The 23,237-nt window shown below is 36.1% G+C and overlaps 3 protein-coding genes across 4 annotated transcripts; all 3 read left to right on the forward strand.

Annotated features, from left to right (window-relative positions):
• Nucleotides 1–1,969: 1,969 nt before the first annotated feature.
• Nucleotides 1,970–12,285, forward strand: LOC138324003 (probable proline iminopeptidase). Its single transcript, XM_069268977.1, has 7 exons — nt 1,970–2,320; nt 3,499–3,622; nt 4,068–4,243; nt 9,866–9,950; nt 10,667–10,854; nt 11,131–11,275; nt 11,876–12,285. Exons 1-7 carry the CDS (start codon nt 2,022–2,024, stop codon nt 11,984–11,986), a joined length of 1,128 nt encoding a protein of 375 aa, XP_069125078.1. The 5' UTR covers nt 1,970–2,021; the 3' UTR covers nt 11,987–12,285.
• Nucleotides 12,286–14,017: 1,732 nt separating this feature from the next.
• Nucleotides 14,018–16,230, forward strand: LOC138324604 (glycoprotein-N-acetylgalactosamine 3-beta-galactosyltransferase 1-like). The gene is made up of 3 exons (XM_069269656.1): nt 14,018–14,226; nt 14,767–15,422; nt 15,967–16,230. The coding sequence occupies exons 1-3, from the start codon at nt 14,037–14,039 to the stop codon at nt 16,108–16,110; spliced, it is 990 nt and encodes a 329-aa protein (XP_069125757.1). The 5' UTR covers nt 14,018–14,036; the 3' UTR covers nt 16,111–16,230.
• A 433-nt stretch (nt 16,231–16,663) lies between these two features.
• LOC138324004 (glycoprotein-N-acetylgalactosamine 3-beta-galactosyltransferase 1-like) lies at nt 16,664–21,393 on the forward strand. Of its 2 annotated transcripts, XM_069268979.1 has the most exons (4): nt 16,664–17,128; nt 17,529–17,783; nt 19,013–19,668; nt 20,581–21,393. In XM_069268979.1, exons 1-4 carry the CDS (start codon nt 17,101–17,103, stop codon nt 20,761–20,763), a joined length of 1,122 nt encoding a protein of 373 aa, XP_069125080.1. In that variant the 5' UTR covers nt 16,664–17,100; the 3' UTR covers nt 20,764–21,393. The 2 variants fall into 2 exon arrangements, with proteins under 2 accessions (XP_069125080.1, XP_069125079.1); XM_069268978.1 differs by having other exon boundaries at nt 16,664–17,783.
• Nucleotides 21,394–23,237: the final 1,844 nt, after the last annotated feature.

Raw genomic sequence — 23,237 nt, forward strand, 5'->3', positions numbered from 1 at the left:
ATGGGCCGAAATGGTCCTTTGATGTACACCGAAATAATCAAATACTACGGTATACTACGTGTGGTTGATTGTGTTGATTTAACTTCAAAGGAAATCTCTGCATGCATATGATTTGTCAGTTTTGTTCTCCTGAACTGCCTTCAGATAAGATGGTCCAGGGATGGGTGTAACGAGAGTGAAAGTAGCCCCTGGAGTATCGAGGATGAATAAAGTGTCATTCTTATTTAATTACATTCAGGTTTATCAGTTTTGTTTCCCTACATCTTTTGGATGTTGTATCTGTTTATCCGAATCTGTTTATTTACTATATACATATACCCATCTAATGGTGACGACAAAAGAAAAACGATCATGTACAATATTTACAAGAAGCCTCACCTGAACAGGAGACAACCAAAGAAAGGAAAGGATTATATAATCAGTTCATATTCTTTCAAGCTGACAATGCAAGTTAAAAAATATGCATTTGAGCACATGTGTTTGAAAATAAGCACGATTTCAGTTGTTTTTTTATATGATTTTATAACAGAAACCGTCGATCTTAATATTTAATAATAACCGTTTTAATAGAATGCATCGTTTAGATTTATGAACGTTCATAAATCATTAAGATTTTTTTTCAGCTTATGTAAAATATACATGATTTCTTTCTTTTTATTTTATTTTTGTGTAAGAACGTGGTAGATAACTCTTTATACTGGTATATACACGTATAAGTAAGTAGAAATATCGAGGAGGCGAATTACAATTAATCCGCTTATAGGATCACCGGCGGCTCACTACATACATGTAGTAACAGGTAGAATTGCACGTATATAATAGATCGAGTTATATATTATTCTTTGTCTTTCTTCTTCCATCCTTATTTTCCACTCATAAGAATGAGCATAAAGTATCAAATCTTAATTCATGCCTACATGTATTAAAATTGATATGACATAGATGTTGCCGTTATCTAAATACTATTGAAGTTTTGGATGGATGGAAGTGACGCAGAAAATTTTAGAAAAAAAACTTGACAATAAATTGCAAGAATAATAACAAGTTTACTTGTACCACATTTTGCCAGTAGATCTTCATTATACATTACACTTACTAATAGGAAAAAGTTACAACTTTTTAACACCATTAAGCCTAAAAGCTATGTCATTATCAGGAAAATTCCTAGCTTGCAACCCTATCTTTTCCCCAACTACTATAAGACTATAGAGTCACTAGACTTCGAGATCCGACAAACTTCATCTCCTATCCCGTTTATCAAATCTATGACTAACGACACCAACTCAGTGAAGTCGATGGTACATTTGTACATTATACATACATTGTAGATCCATGGTCTTTTCCCTTACCAAGCGGAAATTATATCGGGAGCTCGAATCTCTAGACTCCGACTTGCAGATCAACAACGTCGATATTATGACTTATGCTACATTTCACTCAATTCAATTATTTTAAAATTGACACGTGTACATCACACTATCAAAATATCTTGGTGTGAATATTCTGTAACGCATGCTTGCATTTTGAAATTAATTAATTCATATCTAAAAACTGTGAATTCCGACAATATACATGTAATTACTGCAATGATTTTGAAGAAAATTGATGAATTATAGTCATTTATATTAAACACATGTAAAATAATATAATACTAAAATATGTTTTTGTTGTTATGTATGCTCAGAAACATATCTACATATATATATGTATTTACAAATGTTTGTTTCTGGTATGCTTACAATAAAACAAAAAATATACTTTTATTGTACATGTACAGTTAAAAATACTAAATAAAAGATAAAAAGAAATACGTGTAATTTGTATTTGATTGGAATGGGTTTTTTTTTTATTTATATTTTATTTATATCATGTAGTGTTGAAACGAGTTCGAAGGGAAGTAACTCTGATAGATGCTCCTATATCCTGTCCGGTTCTTCCCGATCATTCCCGATTCCACTATACCCTCCAATTAGAAAATGTAATGCATCAATAATTTGTGAAAACAAGAGCGCCACAGCTTTATGTTTTCGTTCAATTCTTTCAGACATGTGTGTCGAATTTCCTGTCGTTTTAGAAGAACTAATGTAGCTTGGACTTTGGCAAGTCATCGAACTCCCCAACCTTTGACCTCCTGCCGGCGAGCACCAGCTGTTGTTTATAGCAGACACATCCAACTTCACGCCAACGACAAGATGTCAAAAAAGAGGGATTTGTTTCCGGAGATAGAACCATTTGATTCTGGAAAACTGAGAGTTTCAGAAATCCACGAGATATATTATGAACAAAGCGGGAACACCGACGGGAAGCCAGTGATATTTGTGTAAGTAGCCTAACTCGTTTCCTTTCTACTTTCACTTTCAAATATAATATTATAATTAGGACCATAAAACGAGAAATCATTGGTATGTATTTCTCTTGTTGATTTCGTCGTGGCAAAAAAATCTCAGGAATACAAAAATTACACACATGATATATAAATTGTATGTATTTAGGATAATATGGGATACACCTCATAATGTCACCATGTTTATTTTTAATTTTGATGACATCATATTTAATTTAGATACTATGTATATACGCATAGGCCTATGCTTAAAATGTAGATCTATGCAATATATTATAGAAAATATATACTTTATATAGAACTTGAAATAACTGTTTGCGTGCTACATACATGTATATATAATATATAATATATGACACAAGGAAGTACATTATGTAATTCCAACCGTGTGGACAAAACAAAAACCGTTTTGTCCACACGGTTGGAATTACTTCCTTGTCCCATATTTACCATTTGAAATAATTTGTATCCAACAGACTTACGTTTGATTTTGTCCCGTGTCATCTGGAAAATCCTGTTGATATTACTTCTTTGACCCTTAGTATATAATATATATATACATATATGTGGCTATTTAGCTCAACAAATAATTTTTTGTATTACCTGTATATATTATTAAGCCATCGTCGAAGACCTAAAGGTGATCGCACTACGCTACGCTACACTTAGTGAAGTGCCATCACCCGTGGGTCTCCGAAGATAGTATTAATTAAGCTTGATTAAACTGAAAATGAAAATACAATGTACATGTAAAACATTGTATGTAACATGTAAGATGTTTTAATATTTTTTTTTTTTTTATGTATTGATTGTCATTTTGAATGAAAGATATGTAAATATAGACCAATTAATACCCATCATACATGATGCATTTTTTTTTTATTAATTTAATCTGATATAAAAGTTAAATCATATAATGGTTACAATATAGAATATACATTTAATTTAGATAGTATTTTACAAAATGTACATATACACCTTGGTACATATGTATGATACATATTACAATACATGTATAGTTACTAGGTAGTTTATAAATCATATAATGATTACAGTATATAGTTAATTTACATTTATTTTAGATACTGTAGTACTCTACAAAATGTACATATATACAAGGTATATATGATTAATATATCACAATTCATCAACAGACATGGCGGCCCGGGAGGAGGGACATCTGCTAGGGATAGGAGATACTTTGACCCAGAGGCATACAGAATCATCCTGTTTGATCAGAGAGGTGCTGGGAAATCTACACCTCCGGCAGAACTGAGGGTAAGTTTGGGAGAAGGAAAACAGTGAGATGCTGAAAAGCATAGCTATTCCCCCCAGAGACATCAGTCCGCAGAAGTACGTATTTTGAAGTAGTAAATTGAGGAACAAAAAAATGTAACCTATGTCACAACTGTGTCTCATGCCCATACCTACATTTAAATATTTTTGTGCAATTGCATATTTGTGTAATATCTGTGGGGCACTTGACTGATATTTAGTTTCACAGAAGGTTTCATGGAGCTATTTTAAAATTAAATTGAATGGATACAATGCAAATGTCATAAGCATTACACAGTTGTAAAACATAATTAAATCCTTTGGATGGAGGGGGTGTATATAACTTTGATCTCTTTCTAAAGAAATGCAGATGGACGCATATATTGGGAGGGATGCTAATTACAGTGAATCATTAATGTTCACATTTGTTCTTCTTGTATTCTATCAGGAAAATACTACCTGGGACTTGGTGGAGGATATGGAACGTCTGAGGAAACACCTCGGGATAGACAAATGGGTAGTGTTCGGAGGAAGCTGGGGGTCAACACTAAGTCTAGTGTATGCCGAGACACATCCGGACCAAGTCAAAGCTCTAGTACTTAGAGGGATATTTCACTTACGAAGGTATGACTAGGTGTAAATGCATGTCCTCACATAACCAGACGTTATATTGCAGGTTTTAGAATTATGTTTTCAGGGTTTGCATTTAAGCTATCCTCATATCCTTTTTAAGCAAAGAAAATAAAAGGACCCAACATTTTTTTTCTGAAATGCCATTTCAATTTCATAATTATATATACATATATAATAAGTGGAATACATTTTATCTGAGAAGGACCCTATTTATGGAATACTTTTGACATTTTTCATATCGATACATATCGTGTGAGAAATTTAAGAGAGGTGAGGGTTGAGGTCTTAATCACTTCTTGTCTGATTTATGAACATTCAAATGCCATTGTTGAATGACAGAAGTTAATGGATTATTTAGATGGAATGGAAAGAGTATTAGATTGAATGACAGATGTTGATGGAGGGTATAGATGGAATGGGGAGGGTATGAGACTGGATGACAGGGGTTGATGGAGGGTATAGATGGAATGGGGAGGGTATGAGAATGGATGACAGGGGTTGATGGAGGGTATAGATGGAATGGGGAGGGTATTAGACTGGATGACAGGGGTTGATAGAGGGTATAGATGGAATGGGGAAGGTATGAGAATGGATGACTGGGTTGATGGAGGATAAATATCAAATGGGGAGGGTATGAGAATGAATAACAGGGGTTGATGGAGGATATAGATGGAACAGGGAGGGTATGAGAATGAATGACATGGGTTGATGGAGGGTATAGATGGAATAGGGAGGGTATGAGAATGAATGACAGGGGTTGATGGAGGATAAAGATGGAATAGGGAGGGTATGAGAATGAATGACATGGGTTGATGGAGGGTATAGATGGAATGGGGAGGGTATGAGAATGGATGACTGGGTTGATGGAGGGTATAGATGGAATGGGGAGGGTATGAGAATGGATGACTGGGTTGATGGAGGATATAGATGGAACAGGGAGGGTATGAGAATGAATAACAGGGGTTGATGGAGGATAAAGATGGAACAGGGAGGGTATGAGAATGAATGACATGGGTTGATGGAGGATAAATATCAAATGGGGAGGGTATGAGAATGAATAACAGGGGTTGATGGAGGATATAGATGGAACAGGGAGGGTATGAGAATGAATGACATGGGTTGATGGAGGATCAAGATGGAATGGGGAGGGTATGAGAATGAATGACAGGGGTTGATGGAGGATAAAGATGGAATGGGGAGGGTATGAGAATGAATGACAGGGTATGAGAATGAATGACAGGGGTTGATGGAGGATAAAGATGGAATGGAAAGGGTATGAGAATGAATGACAGGGGTTGATGGAGGATATAGATAGAATTGGAAGGGTATGAGAATGAATGATAGGGGTTGATGGAGGGTATAGATGGAATGGGGAGGGTATGAGAATGAATGACAGGGGTTGATGGAGGATAAAGATGGAATGGGGAGGGTATGAGTATGAATGATAGGGGTTGATGGAGGATAAAGATGGAATGGGGAGGGTATGAGAATGAATGACAGGGGTTGATGGAGGATAAAGATGGAATAGGGAGGGTATGAGAATGAATGACAGGGGTTGATGGAGGATAAAGATGGAATAGGGAGGGTATGAGAATGAATGACAGGGGTTGATGGAGGATAAAGATGGAATAGGGAGGGTATGAGTATGAATGACAGGGGTTGATGGAGGATAAAGATGGAATTTGGAGGGTATGAGAATGTATGACAGGGGTTGATGGAGGATAAAGATGGAATAGGAAGGGTATGAGATGAATGACAGGGGTTGATGGAGGATAAAGATGGAATAGGAAGGGTATGAGAATGAATGACAGGGGTTGATGGAGGATAAAGATGGAATAGGAAGGGTATGAGATGAATGACAGGGGTTGATGGAGGATAAAGATGGAATGGGGAGGGTATGAGAATGAATGACAGGGGTTGATGGAGGATAAAGATGGAATAGGAAGGGTATGAGATGAATGACAGGGGTTGATGGAGTATAAAGATGGAATAGGAAGGGTATGAGAATGAATGACAGGGGTTGATGGAGGATATAGATGGAATAGGAAGGGTATGAGATGAATGACAGGGGTTGATGGAGGATAAAGATGGAATGGGGAGGGTATGAAATGAATGACAGGGATTGATGGAGGATAAAGATGGAATGGAAAGGGTATGAGAATGGATGACAGGGGTTGATGGAGGATAAAGATAGAATGGGGAGAGTATGAGTATAAATGACAGGGGTTGATGGAGGATATAGATGGAATTGGGAGGGTATGAGATGAATGACAGGGGTTGATGGAGTATAAAGATGGAATTGGGAGAGTATGAGAATGGATGACAGGGGTTGATGGAGGACAAAGATGGAATAGAAAGGGTATGAGATGAATGACAGGGGTTGATGGAGTATAAAGATGGAATTGGGAGAGTATGAGAATGGATGACAGGGGTTGATGGAGGACAAAGATGGAATAGGAAGGGTATGAGATGAATGACAGGGGTTGATGGAGTATAAAGATGGATTGCGAAGGGTAAAAGAATGAATGACAGGGATTGATGGAGGATATAGATGGAATGGGAAGGGTATGAAAATGAATGATTTGGGTTGATGGAGGATAAAGATGGAATGGAAAGGGTATTAGAATGGATGACAGGGATTGATGGAGGACAAAGATGGAATAGAAAGGGTATGAGATGAATGACAGGGGTTGATGGAGTATAAAGATTGAATAGGAAGGGTATGAGATGAATGACAGGGGTTGATGGAGGATAAAGATGGAATTTGGAGGGTATGAGAATGAATGACAGGGGTTGATGGAGTATAAAGATGGAATAGGAAGGGTATGAGATGAATGACAGGGGTTGATGGAGGATAAAGATGGAATTTGGAGGGTATGAGAATGAATGACAGGGGTTGATGGAGGATAAAGATGGAATAGGAAGGGTATGAGATGAATGACAGGGGTTGATGGAGTATAAAGATGGAATAGGAAGGGTATTGAGAATGAATGACAGTGGAATTGAATGGGGGTTGATGGAGGATATAGATGGAATGGGGAGGGTATGAGAATGAATGACAGGGGTTGATGGAGGATAAAGATGGAATGGGGAGGGTATGAGAATGAATGACAGGGGTTGATGGAGGATAAAGATGGAATAGGAAGGGTATGAGATGAATGACAGGGGTTGATGGAGTATAAAGATGGAATAGGAAGGGTATGAGAATGAATGACAGGGGTTGATGGAGGATATAGATGGAATAGGAAGGGTATGAGAATGAATGACAGGGGTTGATGGAGGATATAGATGGAATAGGAAGGGTATGAGAATGAATGACAGGGGTTGATGGAGGATAAAGATGGAATAGGAAGGGTATGAGATGAATGACAGGGGTTGATGGAGTATAAAGATGGAATAGGAAGGGTATGAGAGAATGAATGACAGGGGTTGATGGAGGATATAGATGGAATAGGAAGGGTATGAGAATGAATGACAGGGGTTGATGGAGGATAAAGATGGAATGGGGAGGGTATGAGAATGAATGACAGGGGTTGATGGAGGATAAAGATGGAATAGGAAGGGTATGAGATGAATGACAGGGGTTGATGGAGGATAAAGATGGAATTTGGAGGGTATGAGAATGTATGACAGGGGTTGATGGAGGATATAGATAGAATGGGGAGGGTATGAGAATAAATGACAGGGGTTGATGGAGGGTAAAGATAGAATGGGGAGGGTATGAGAATGTATGACAGGGGTTGATTGAGGATAAAGATAGAACTGGGAGGGAATGAGAATGATTGACAGGGGTTGATGGAGGAGAAAAATGGAATAGGAAGGGTATGAGAATGAATGACAGGGGTTGATGGAGGATAAAGATGGAATAGGAAGGGTATGAGAATGAATGACAGGGGTTGATGGAGGATATAGATGGAATGGGGAGGGTATGAGAATGAATGACAGGGGTTGATGGAGGATAAAGATGGAATGGGGAGGGTATGAGAATGAATGACAGGGGTTGATGGAGGATAAAGATGGAATAGGAAGGGTATGAGATGAATGACAGGGGTTGATGGAGTATAAAGATGGAATAGGAAGGGTATGAGAATGAATGACAGGGGTTGATGGAGGATATAGATGGAATAGGAAGGGTATGAGAATGAATGACAGGGGTTGATGGAGGATAAAGATGGAATAGGGAGGGTATGAGAATGAATGACAGGGGTTGATGGAGGATAAAGATGGAATAGGAAGGGTATGAGATGAATGACAGGGGTTGATGGAGTATAAAGATGGAATAGGAAGGGTATGAGAATGAATGACAGGGGTTGATGGAGGATATAGATGGAATAGGAAGGGTATGAGAATGAATGACAGGGGTTGATGGAGGATAAAGATGGAATGGGGAGGGTATGAGAATGAATGACAGGGGTTGATGGAGGATAAAGATGGAATAGGAAGGGTATGAGATGAATGACAGGGGTTGATGGAGGATAAAGATGGAATTTGGAGGGTATGAGAATGTATGACAGGGGTTGATGGAGGATATAGATAGAATGGGGAGGGTATGAGAATAAATGACAGGGGTTGATGGAGGGTAAAGATAGAATGGGGAGGGTATGAGAATGTATGACAGGGGTTGATTGAGGATAAAGATAGAACTGGGAGGGAATGAGAATGATTGACAGGGGTTGATGGAGGAGAAAAATGGAACTGGGAGGGTATGGGAATGGATGACAGGGGTTGATGGAGAAATAGATAGATGTGGGAGGGTATGAGAATGAATGACATGGGTTGATGGAGGATGTAGATAGAATGGGGAGGGTGTGAGAATAAATGACAGGGGTTGATGGAGGATAAAGATCGAACTGGGAGGGTATGAGAATGAATGAGGAAGAAGATGGAATGGGGAGGGTATGGGAATGAATGACAGGGGTTGATGGAGGATAAAGATGGAATTGGGAGGGTATGAGAATGGATGACAGGGGTTGATGGAGGATAAAGATGGAATTGGGAGGGTATGAGAATGGATGACAGGAATTGATGGACGATATAGATAGAATGGGGAGGTTATGAGAATGAATGACAGGGATTGATGGACAATATAGATAGAATGGGGAGGGTATGAGATTGAATGACAGGAATTGATGGACGATATAGATAGAATGGGGAGGGTATGAGAATGAATGACATGGGTTGATGGAAGATAAAGATAGAATGGGGAGGGTATGAGATTGAATGACAAGGTTTGATGAAGTATATAGTTAAAATGAAAAGGGCCTGAGAATGAATGACAGGTGTTGATGGAGAACATAGATATAATTGGAAGGGTATGAGAATGAATGATAGGGGTTGATGGAGGATATAGATGGAATGGGAAAGGTATGAGAATGAAAAAAAGTTGTTGATGGAGGATAAGATAGAAATAAAATCCATATAGTTCGCAGAAATTACACAAAAAAGTACTGTAGTTGTTTCAAAGTCAACAAAATTCTTCGAATCCAAGAGCAAATAAGGTACGTCTGTACATACCTGTCTTAGTGACCACCTCTCTACTACGACTACTTATTCAATACGACCACTTCCTTGTGTTGGTCCAGTTGTTGGTGATAAACCCTATGATTATTTCAGGCGGGAGTTAGTATGGTTTTACCAGGACGGAGCTAATCATCTGTTCCCAGATCAGTGGGAAGACTATGTGGCCCCGATACCAGAGGTAAGTCATCAGACCATGACCAAGCCATGACTGGTGAAACCTTCGATGACTGTGTTGTTATCCAAGGGAAATAATCATATTACCGTATACCTGGGTTTTTCTGCGGTTAAGATATGTTCGCGATTTTGTAAGGCATCACGTCTTCTGATGGCAAGGCTTTGTTCGTGAAAAATTGATCCATGATCGAAATGTCAAGAACTGAATGCATAATATATATGTACTCACACTGCCAACTCGCGAAAAAACTTTTACAACAGCTAAATATTATGATCTCATTTGTAGCCAAAATCGTGAAAATTTTGACCCTCGAAAATAATTTAAGATAACAGATTTTTATTATACATTTATTGAGAATCTTCTCTGGTGAGATATCAGTCACCTCGAAGTCTCATGTCAATCTTAATAGAAGATTTATTTGATGATTTTATTGTTTTTGTCAGTCGCCATATGCAAAATCTGACGAAATTGTAGATATCTATTGTTTGTTGATTGTTTTATACAACGATGTTATGAAACAAAAAACGCGTTGGCTATTTTAAAAATGAATGCAATTTACGCTTTCTAGAAAAGCGAAATTTCACTGTTTTTTTATTTATCTTTTTTTCCTTATTCTAAATCGCCTGTGCGACAAGATGTTTAACTATACCATCGGGACTTCTATAAATGTTGAATTGTAGTAAAGAATGTGTAAGAAAAGGGTTTCTGTTGGTATACAGGGAGAGAGAGGAGACTTGATGAGTGCCTACTACAGACATCTCACGAGTGATGACGAGGAAAAACGAATAAAGGCAGCAAAGGCGTGGAGCAAATGGGAAATGGCCACATCACGTCTTCTGATGGATAAGGATTTAGTTAATCGGGCGGAGGGAGATCTGTGGACCCAGCAATTCGCCAGAATCGAGAGGTAAAAATATCAAAAGTAACATGCTATAATGGGTTAACAGTTTTTTCGTGTCAGTTATTTGTTGTCTATACATATACTTGCACATTTTTCATCAATAAATATATCACGTCTTTAAATGGTGAGACAAGATAAATTCACACTGATATTTAGTTGAAATGAGATGGAAAAATATGGTATTTTTTATATTATTTTTTGTTTGTTTCGTAAGAGTCGCATGGTTACTGCAATGCAAACAACAAATATTTTTTTATGTTATTTTCACTTTGTTTTTTCAAGTCATTTCTTTGTGCATGGAGGATGGTTCAATCCTGATGATCAAATTCTCCAAGACGTGGGGAAAATTCGACACATTCCAGCGACTATAATTCAGGGACGGTATGATGTTGTCTGCCCAATGGAAACAGCTTGGATGCTCCATAAAGTAAGACTTCTTGTATTTTTAAGATCATCTAGAGTGAAAGCTCGGACGTTAATGATGTTTATGACATTGTCTGTCGTCCGTCCGCCTTTAATTCCCCTAAAAACTTTTATATAATGACCAAAATGTCCTTTTACTTGGCTTATAATATATGGACTCTAACTACCATGTAGCATAATGTAGCATATGAGCTAATTTGGTTTCCAAATGATTACTTGCGAACGAATTGATGATTTTAATCAAACTTCACACAATGGTAACGAATGGGAAAATGGAGCTTGGGATTGAATTTGGAGTCAAAAGCTCAACTACAAAGGTTACTGTTACGAAAAATAGATTGTTTCAAAAATTTAGGTTCCGGACGATAACTTTAAAACACACCAACAGAATTTTGTTCAAACTTCATACAATGATAGCATAATTAAGCAATAATAACTTGCCGTAGATTAAGAAATGTAATTGACGACAGGGGACGTTTATTGCTTGCAACACTTGCTGTTCGCTTGTTTACTACGACAAAGTACCCAACAGATTCATAAAATAAACACTGTGATAAATGATCCCCTGGTTGTAGCTCCAGTAATGTCTCTCTTTGTTTTGCAGAAATGGCCCGAGGCTGAATTCCACGTGATAGCCGACGCCGGTCATTCAACGAAGGAAGCTGGAATACTTCACCAGTTGATCGAGGCCACGGACAAATACAAACACCTGTAACGTTTATACTAAATATTATATTATTTTATATGATGGTGGTTTGTATTAAAGCAACGAACAAAGAACTTATAACTTTATTGTTATGAAAGCCATGACGACAAAAAAAAAAAACATTTTGTTTCTGTCATGCTTCGTGCATCATTATGCCACCGACAAAGACCTGTGACTATATATCATATATTTTGGCTGGTATGGTAACCATATTGGTTGTCAGAAGATATAATTTTACAAAAAAATCAATAGTCCTATCTGTAATATAATTTCATTAATTTTGAAATACAGAAATATATAAAAACCAAGTGACGGTGTTATTTTTTACTTTGACAACATTGAAGCAATGTCATACAATATCATAACATTAAAAAACCAACACAGAAGAACTACATATGTTCATACAGGGAAACCGCCAGACCTATTTGATCGTCCACCACTTAAAACCTACGAATGGAGAAAATATATCGTGTTAGAAGAAAGAAATATCCGTGATACGTATAGCCCATGTCCATAATGTAACTCCCATATTTAAAATTGGTGATCATAACCAGTCTAACACCAATCAGGCATGGTCCTTCGCCGAATTGTTCAAAACCCTCACAGAACACCAAAATGAATTCAGTTTAGGGAAATCATGTACAACAAAATTGATTAAAAAGCTCATGGATAACTGCGCCGAAGCTGTTGGCAAAGAAGAAAATGATCTCAAAATCGATAAAATCGTATTTTAGCGGTTTTAAATTTTCGCAATATGACTTTCAGGGTATAGTTTGTTTAAAACATTTCTCAATATTTCGCAGATAATTTTTTCGCGATCATGACAATGTCCTGCGAAATCGTGGAAATATAATTCCCATAAGAATAACCGGCTATATGGTATTATTGAGAAAGTTCAGAAGAGAGTTAAAAATATAGTATATACATTACAAGATATACCATACCATGTAAAGCTAAAGAAATCTACCCTAACCTACGTTAAGATTTAGACGCAATATTGTTTCTACTAAAATAAAACAAGAAAATAATATCAAACATTAGTATGTACTCTGTGCATCTGAACTGGATCGAAGTAAAATCATGGTTTTAATTTATTTATGATATTACCGTATTTGCTACCCGGATCAATACCATACCATAGTATCAATACCACACGAAGGCTGCATCTATTGCATGTTAACACCCAACTCATCAAAAACGCGACCCCTGGGAAAATAAAAAGTAGTTTGAAGTGGTCAGTGTGAGTCATTGATTTGCTAAAAGGAGGGCATGGTTAAGTGGGGAAGGAACATTGAAATGAACATGATAAAGTAGAAATATGTGTCTATGTTCATTACTAATGGATAATAGACGTTCATTACTAATGGATAATAGACGAGGATGTTACTATTCTGGATAGTATACACCTTATGTAACCATCAGTACCTACCAAGGACACAGAAAATGACTTCGGAGTCGGCCGGTACTCCCAACTGATGTAAAGGGAGTGTGTACTGTGATCAATATTCTGTCAAATACAGTAGGCAACTTGCAGATTGCAGTGATCATCCAGTTAATTGTTGTAAACACTTCCCTCGTGTACGGAAGGAAAGGGCACAGGTCACAGGATTTTTTTTAAATTCAAAGTGTGATTCTGATAACGCTTTGGGTAAGTTATTAATGTGTTTGCATCTGCTTATTTCTAAAATATAAATCCTAATAATTATGTATATCAAGGTATGCTACCAAATATAGTTAGTTATTATTTTTATATCTATTTTATTATTAAGAAAGGGAATACTTAGCCGTTTTTATTCAGGGGGTATCTTTTACAATTGGTACTAATCTTAAAAAGAAAGGGATGGAAAATCACGTTTTACTGACGAGATTCGTAATGAAGCAATATAAGTTAAAGTATTTTTTATCAATTTTCTGTTTTAAATCTGCATTGGTACATTTCTATTTCACTAGATTTGTTTTAATACCACATCATTATCATAATATCTTAATCATCATTTATCACTACCTATGTATTTTATATGAATTCTAATGCAGAGTTATTTTTACTTCAGTTTCCATAATGTCACAGACCGTTACCTTCTCCCTAGGTTTTATTGGGGGTATGATAATCTCTCTGATATTGGTCAGTCAACTATGTCTGAAGGACCGTAAACTGATAAACAGATACACCATCAACAATGGGGATATTCACAGCAAAACAGAGACTTCGGCCTTAACCAACAGTGGCGCTAAGAAAGACAACCCTGTAGGTATGTAAACGTATGTTTCTTCATCGTTGCCATTGGGGTTTTTTTTCAGATAATAATGTACGTAATCTTTCGTTCCCTCCTGATTTTCTTTCTTAACAATTTATTTCAAATTATTTTTTTGTTATTTACTGACCCCGATTAGGGCAAAAATAGGCGTTATTTTAGGTGACAGATTGCTTTCTAAAATAATATGACAATAAGGTAATAGTTGAATACAAAATATTGTACGATTGTCTTTAAAATTAAGAAATACAGTTTATTATGTTTTACGTTGTATATTAGTTATCTCTCTAATAGTTCAAAATTACGTCAAACGGGGGCGCTGACGTCGACGTGGGCCACCATTAACTCTGGAATCATTGAAAGACATGTCTAAGGATGAAAACGATAATAGAAAATGAAATATAAAAAAAAACTAATTTGTGGTTAGTGTCTAGAAACCGTCACTGTGATTGGCTTCAAGTTAAGAAATATAAGTCACATTTGATAACAAAAACATATCACCTAAGACTGTGATTTCTTAAGATGAATATGTTTCAGTTACCGACTCTGAGGCAGCGAAGAGGAAGAAAGCCCGAGTGTTATGTTGGGTGATGACAAGTCCCAAGACCTTAAATGTCAAGGCTGTTCACGTGAGAAACACGTGGGCCAGGCGTTGTGATGTTGTCCTTTTTATCAGTTCAAAAACAGACGCAAAATTCCCAGCTGTAGGACTTAACGTATTAGAGGGCAGAGAGCATCTGACGTCAAAAACCATGAAGGCATTTGAATACATATACAACAGACATTTTGACGATGCTGATTGGTTTATGAAAGCTGATGACGACACATACGTCATTTTAGAAAATCTGCGTCACTTCCTTGAAACTAAGTCAAGTGATGAACCTGTGTATTTCGGACATCATTTCAAGACATTGGTCAAGCAAGGGTATTACAGCGGAGGGGCGGGATACGTCCTAAGTAAGGAGGCACTCAGAAGGTTGGCAGCAAAAGGAAAGGACCCTAAAGTGTGTCGACAAGATGGCGGTTACGAGGATGTTGAAATTGGGAAATGTATGGAAAGGTTAGGAGTTAAGACGGTAAATGACGCTGATTCTATGGGACGGTCTAGATTTCATGTTTTTGAGCCAGAAAAACATCTATTTGGGAGATACGAGGACTGGTTTTATCTATACGATTCAAATGGTGCTAAAAAGGTAAGTGATTCGAATCGTACAGACGGTACTTTTCTCGGGGAAGACATTTTCGCGTGATATTATTGTGGTTGCGGAAAAAGTAATGGTTAATTACTATGTTCTATTTTTACAAATTGTGAAAATTAAAAATAATGATTATAATATTATGTTTAATTTTCTGCAATTAGTTAAAATCGCCGAGGCTATACAAAATAAATAGCCAAAATAGAAACTCAATCGATTAACTAGAACATATGTCTAATTCGATATATTCTGTATTCGATTACGCGTAACTCGAATTATCTGTTTACTAGAAGTTTCAAACATATCCATTTCTTTTAAAAAATGAATGCATTTTTTGTATTGATTATTGTTTAATTGTCAATTTCAATTATGGCATTGATAAATGTCGTTCCAAGAAATAAGTTTTACAATGCTTTTTTGCAATACTTTTAAGAGAACATTACTGAAATTTTCACTGAAAAACGGAAAAATAGACTATTCTTACCAGGAAAAACTTTCGTAATCGACCGATCGTTCCATATGTGTTGGTCTTTTGTTTCAGGGTACGAAGAGCATCAGTCACTACCCAATTTCCTTCCACTACGTACCCCCGGAGAAGATGTATATATTAGAATTTTATATTTATCATTTACGTCGATATGGCATGGAACTAGGATATGAAGAACTCAACATACCATTTCGTTAATAAACCTATTCGATATACAGCTTCATTAATTAACAATTAGACGATATCTTACTAAGAAGTAATTAGAAACAATTAGAAATTTAGGCATTTAAAGTATACCAAACACTAAGTTTAGGTCTTACTCACGTTGTAGTCGATATATTGTATTAAAATTTGTAACTAACTATAAAGCTAAAATTACCAAAATTTCAAAATTTCAGTTGCCTTTATATACTGTATAATTGTTAAATTAAATTTCGCTGAGGGAAAACTTAATTTTCTTTGGTATTCATCATTTGAACAATAATGTGATTTTAATCGTGTATATATATGTATATGTCTAATTAACACAAAAATAATATATAATAATTTATTTCGCCATTGGTGCATGCGCAATTAGTACTTAATTTCATATAGGATATAGTGACACGGGATTTTCTCGGGATACAATTTATTATTTTTCATATTTTTGACTTTAAAATTAAAAGCTCAAACTTTTCAATAGTGTAAAGTAAGTAAGTTTTGCAACTGAAGAAAAATACTAAATTGTCTGCTCTTGTTTTTGAAAGTGAAAAAAATACCATTTGTCAGCGGTGGAGCATCTTTAAATTCGCGGGATCTTGACCGCGAACATAGTAAAATCAATCCACCGCTAATACGTCACATACAGGTAGTGTTAATGATTGGCGTCCAGTGCTGTCCTCCGCAGACGACGCTCCCGTATATGTCATAAGATGGTTGTGACAAATGTAGTATGTAATTACGATGTGTTTTATTATTTACTGTCCAGTGTGGCATCTATATATACACACTTTCATAACCACGGGAAACATATATATAGAACAACGGGACACTCACTGACACAATGTATATTAGGTTTTCTGTTACTACCGTTGTGGATGTTCCGTGAATACATAGCTGACACGGTCATGTGTGTTGCAGATATTTTGTTTACTTCTTCTTATACTTCCAAAAATGCGATATAGTGGAAATGGGGCGTAGAGTCTGATCATGTTTCGGAATAGCAGATTCATTTACGGTAAGTTTAATTATAACACTTATTATTTACAGTATTTTACACTGTCTATAATAATAAAACTTATCTACACATCAATTATTCTCAGATTCTGGCAATCCAGTTCGACCACCTATTTATGGGCCTTTATATGAATACACGTATCTGCATATCAACATCATTTCAAAATAAAACCCAACTATTTACGCTCAATTTTCGTTTTCTGCGGAGATATTCTTTGTATCTGAACTCAATTGTACAATTTATGTGTTTTATGTTAATGCCAACATTGTAAATAAGTAACCACTAAATTAAATCCCACAGAATTTCATGATTTCACCGTAGCAATCCATGCTGATTGTTGTCGTCTGGTATTGGCAGACGATGCTTTACTCACTAAATTATACTATGATATTTGTTGTAGGGTGTATTCCCACATTAACCGGGGTAGATTTAGGATTGGGAGTCGTCACCGGTCTGTTGACTGGTTTCACCGTGTTCTCATTTCTGCACTATCCTGGACATGTAAGGCTCCTCTTGGTCGATGACTTCCCTTTTGTCGACAATACCAGATCGCCGGTTCTCCCAGAAACAGCAACCTCCAGGCTGTACGAAAAACTACAAAAACTACCGAATACAAATAGCCAGGGTCTGGGTGATGAATCGAGCTTTCATAAAGGTGAATTTATTGAGGGTAGCGTTATGTTTTAAGTAGAAGCCTTAAAGGGACATGAACTTTAAATAATTTGTTCTGTATGCTTAGATATGGTTTTCAGATGTTATGGAATATTTTATTACAATGATTGGTTATCTAAACCGACAGGAAAACGTGGGGAATACCTACCTCAAAAATGATAAAAATGGACCGTCATATTCTATTTTTGGAACACAAAACGAAAGCTGGCCGAAAGCGAGGTTATATTGAACAACAAACTTGCTGACATGACAAGGAATATTAGTTTTCCACATTTTAAGATTATTTTCTTATTTACGATGGTTGACAAATGAAGTTTAAGCCATATTTGTTATAAAACAATTTGTATTTTGCGTAAGAATGATAAGTCAAAAGTCAAACGAGACTTTTCATTCAAAAGGCACCGCGAAGGGAGGTTCCTGACGTTTTGCACATACATGTATGTACATCACGCAAGTATAAAGTGGGGAGTTGCTCCCGTCTCATCCATTTCAGTGATCCATTTATATTTACCTACTTTCCCAATCGCGCACGTTACTGACTCTTGACGTACACTGTTTTCTATCGGAATTCGTCTGTGTTCGCTTCACCCACGTTTTTGACCCACCATTTTGTTTACATATGCAGTGCATTGTGGGAGGTCATTAAAGTTCAACACTACTATATTATCGTTTCAAAATTCGACCGGGCCGGTTCAAAATACAGAAAGATGGAATTTCCATTATAATTATTTTATTTGACATATTTGCACAATAATTTATATATATTACTTAGTAAGGTATCTGACACGTATCAAATATGTATTTTACTCAAATTTACATGGTTTATTTAGGTTCATGTCTCTTTAAAGGACATAGCAGGTTATATTCCTATTGAGGTATTTTCAGTAATTCCACTGATTCGGTTTCGAGATTCGATATTGGTAAGACGGGAATAGATTGTTAAGTTCTAAATATTGATTGAATTCGTCTATCTTTCTTCTTTGTGTCTTATCTAATTTTGAAAAAAATGTTAAATCCACATTATACTTGTGAAATAACACCACCATTCATCTCCATAACAACGTCATCTTTGTTAATCAGGAAAACTATCGACTTAATCTTTTGTCAAAAAACACTATAATCACTTAATACATCTTTGCTATTTCATGTTATTTAGTTTTTGTCAATACAATATTTAAAAAGGAAATGTTAACACCAGTAATTTCATTTCAGATGAAATCAGAATCGCTGAAGATTTGTGGAGAAGTGTTCGTGTTTTGTGCTTGGTTATGAGAAGTAAAAATAGTCTGAATACGACGGCCACATTTATCAAACAGACATGGGGGAAGCGCTGCAACTCATTGGTGTTTATTAGTTCGAACACTAATACCAGTTTCCCGTCAGTGGGGTTTGATCTACCCGAAGGACAACAATACCAAACTGAAAGAACTATGAAGGCTTTTAAATATGTATTTGAAAAACATTTAGACGAGGCAGATTGGTTTTTGAAAATCAACGAAGATACCTACGTTATATTAGAAAACCTGCGATATTTTCTATCATCGTATTCTTCTAACGATGCAGTCTACTTTGGGCATAGTTTTAAGTCGATAGTAAATCAGGGGTTTTATTGTGGCGGAGGTGGCCATGTTCTCAGTAAGGAAGCCCTGCGCCGTCTGGGGACGTCTGGTCCGGTTTACACAAGTTGTCAGTCTGGACATGAGGTAGACGTTGAGCTAGGAAAGTGTATGGAATCCCTCGGTGTGGAAACAGCCGATTCTACAGACATTCTTGGGCGTAGCAGATTTCACTGTTTTGACCTGGAAAAACAGTTAGCCGGTGAATTTCCGGAATGGTACTATAGGTATGATGCGGACGGGGCAAAACAGGTACACATTTCTATTTATTGTCAAAAGCCATAATTAACCATAGAAGAGATATAATATAAAATCTTTACTTTCAAAATGTTTATGCCACCAAACTAATTTTTGCGGCGACTTTTTAATATTCCGTTTTATGGCTAACGGACTTTCACGGCAATATGATTTTTTCATTTAAAGTCGCGAAGATTTCGTAAATAATGGTCGCAACAAGCAACAAAATATAAGCGCGCGCAAAATTAAGCTGGTTTACAGAATTTGCTCAAAATGTTACATATAAATTTATCATTCTAATCATAGGAAGTAAAAATATGAAGAGTAAGATATTCAAATTTCAAGCATAGTCCCATCTAAGTGAGATAATAATAATGGATCTAGTACGTTAAATACTGAAACTAATTGTGAAAGGAGTTGATCCACTAACGACCTCACTTTAAATGTTCTCAGTACTTACACCATTCATTCATAAACTTATTAATAATTACGATAAGACTATTTTCGGGAACTTTTGGCAAAATCGTTTGCGAAACAATAAACTTAGGATCCTGTAATGGTCATATTTTTAATTTGGTATTTCTAAATATTACGTTAGAGTTTTTACGTATCTCTTTTTTCATCATAGCAAAATTTGTATGAATATTTCGAGCTAAATTACAAAGTACTTCTCTTAGCGGTAGTTTTATTTCAGCGCTTTTGGCGCTGTCTTTGAAGCGCTAATTCATATGTAAACAAATTTTGCGAAAGAGTGTTCCCGGCGTTGAACTACCAAATTGCGCTAATTTATATTCGTGTTAATAATTAATCATAATTTACAGTTTTTTGCCATTCCGCTAAATTTTGACTGCGCTAGAATAAATACGTTTACATAAAACTGACAATGCTTTGCTGTGAAACTCTGTGACGCCAAACCTTCTGTTCCAGGGCACCCGGAGTATCAGTGACTACGCCATATCCTTCCATGTTGTCCCACCATTGAGTAGAAACATGTTTATACTGGAGTTCTATATCTACCATCTACGACCATATGGCATTGACGCCGGACACCAAGATTTGAATATCCCACATGCTCATTTGACGACATCACATATTAAGAGGAGAAATTAACATCTTACTGACAGACCGGAGTTCCATCATACGTGTTTGTGTAGTACTGGACGTGAAATGTTCCCGTAGGTTCCTTAATTTAAATGGTTAAGAAACCAAAATAAGAGTATGCTTTGACCAGAATTCCACAGTATACTGTATACTGTACTTGCATACATATATGGATCAGATGTAATGAATCTATGATATCAGTATGTCATCTTTTCTACATAAGTTAATAATAGGTCGATCCAGTTATTATTCAAGAAAGGGTCGAACTAGCGATTACTGACGAAAGGGTCGAACCAGTGATTATTGACGAAAAAGTCGAGCCAGTGATTATTGATGAAAGAGAAAACAAAAAGAAAAAATACCAATCAGAGGCCTGCAGAGACTTCCTTTTACGGTTTAATGAAAGCGATGATCAATTTCATAGATCATCCGATCTCGCGCACAAAATCTTCAATTTGCCTATGACATATTCCAAAGGTGTAGAGATCATGGATGTGACGTCACAACCTCTAGATCAATATGATTATTAATATTTGTGATAGATATGAAACTAAATGAGACGTTTTGAGTATTTATTCTACACACAAATATGTCGTTTCTATTCATGTATATTGTTCTAATAAAGTGTCGATATTCTAATATATTTTACACCTTACTTGCAAGTTTCCACGTAAATGATTTATTCATGTCTAATACACTCGGCGTGCTACAGCTGTGAAAGGTTTAAAGATCTGATCAAATGTATTGGATCAAAGGCGACAGGTGTAAGCGATGCCTTAACTCGTGCATATGCATATGCACACCGACCGCTCTTCAAGGGAGATGAGGGTCTGTACGGAAGAGATGGAGATTGGTGATCAATAATTCACAAAAAAATGTATCAATTGAAACGCAACCTTTATTGAGATGTATAGAAACTGGTCCAAAGCCATACTGTATAGCACCTTAAGTTCGCGAGTTTAACATTTCGGGGTTTCCTGTAAAGAACATACTCACAGTGGTTAAATTTTGCGGTTTTCTCATTATTCTATTACACTATTGTTTTCGATGCATCCGTGAATTTCGAATATTTAGCTTGTGTTTAAAATTCACAGATTTCAGTGAAAAGGCGATATATGTGAACATGTTGGACTTAAATGACTAAAAGTAGAATTGATAGGATGACTTTCGTGAATTTATATATAGAGAGGATATCCATTGTTGCTTGATGAATACCAGTGATGTATCATCGAGTGAGATGGAAAATTTGATATTTTTCACGAGCTATTTATTACATTTTTCTTACTTCCATTTACAAATGACCATCACTACTAGTTCCGCCAACGATTGTTCCGCCATTGTATTACTTTATTATTGTATAAAGAGTTATTTACCCTTGCGATTATTACGTCGTATTTTTGTGAGCACAACGTCATATTTCTACACAAAAATATTGGATCATTTTGTGCACAAACTAATGAGGTAACAAATGAAATTTTCACTTTTGTCAATGCTGCATTCCGATTGGTAAAAATTTGATATTTTCACTGGAGTGAAGTACATGTACATGTAAATCACTTTTATGTTTACCGTAAAACCTTATATTTTACTTCGCAAGCCATATAAATACATGCCTAGATAAAAAAAATAGTCGTATGTCGGGCATCTTAACTACCAAACTAACAGATTTATTGATGTATCCATTTCTAATTTAACGCATTCGGTTGTAAAGGTAAGGTCAATCGAAAGCGATGGACATAGGTAAAAAAAGACACCATCTTTAAATGGTCGCCTACTTTCCAGTTAAGGAGATTGAAAATATATAGATCTTATGAATATAAGACATAGAGTTATAATCAACATGAGATTTACATCATAAAAAGATTTAAACTTTCGCAAATTTTCAAATATTTGATCTTTGTGAATTTAATATGTTTGGTCTAGAGACCGTACTAGTAACTGACAACAAAATTTCAACTGACTCCTGACAAGAACTATACAAAGGAACCTTAAGACAAATCTACTAAAGTAAAATATTTACATGTGCGTTTAATAAAACCAAGCATGCGCAAAGCTTTTGAAATTTGAAATTGTTTAAGTCCGACTATCTGTCCGGAGCAAAATTTAAAGGTTTTTTAAAAACGTTAATTACGTAAGAAAATACTCATCGATGGCCTAAGATGAGGTAACAACACCAAATATATGCAATATTTCCTGCCGTAATATATGATAACTGTGGAGATTCTTTTCGCTGTTTTGCCGTCTGGTGCAGTATTATTTAACTACCGCGCGGTATTTAGGACAACGGCGGGAAACATAGACGACATGAAAATTATCATGTAATTAACATTTTATTTATATTGATTAAATTGTTTAGAAGATGATAATGAATATAGTATTAACGGTACGATAATAACTTTGCGACTCTACAAAATTTTCGATATCTTTTGCATTCTCGTTTTAAAAATTAAAAGCCGTTTCGGAAAGGTGGTGGGCCATTAGAT

The sequence above is a fragment of the Argopecten irradians genome, chromosome 5, assembly GCF_041381155.1.
Source record: "Argopecten irradians isolate NY chromosome 5, Ai_NY, whole genome shotgun sequence".
NCBI classification, from domain to species: Eukaryota; Metazoa; Mollusca; class Bivalvia; order Pectinida; family Pectinidae; genus Argopecten; species Argopecten irradians.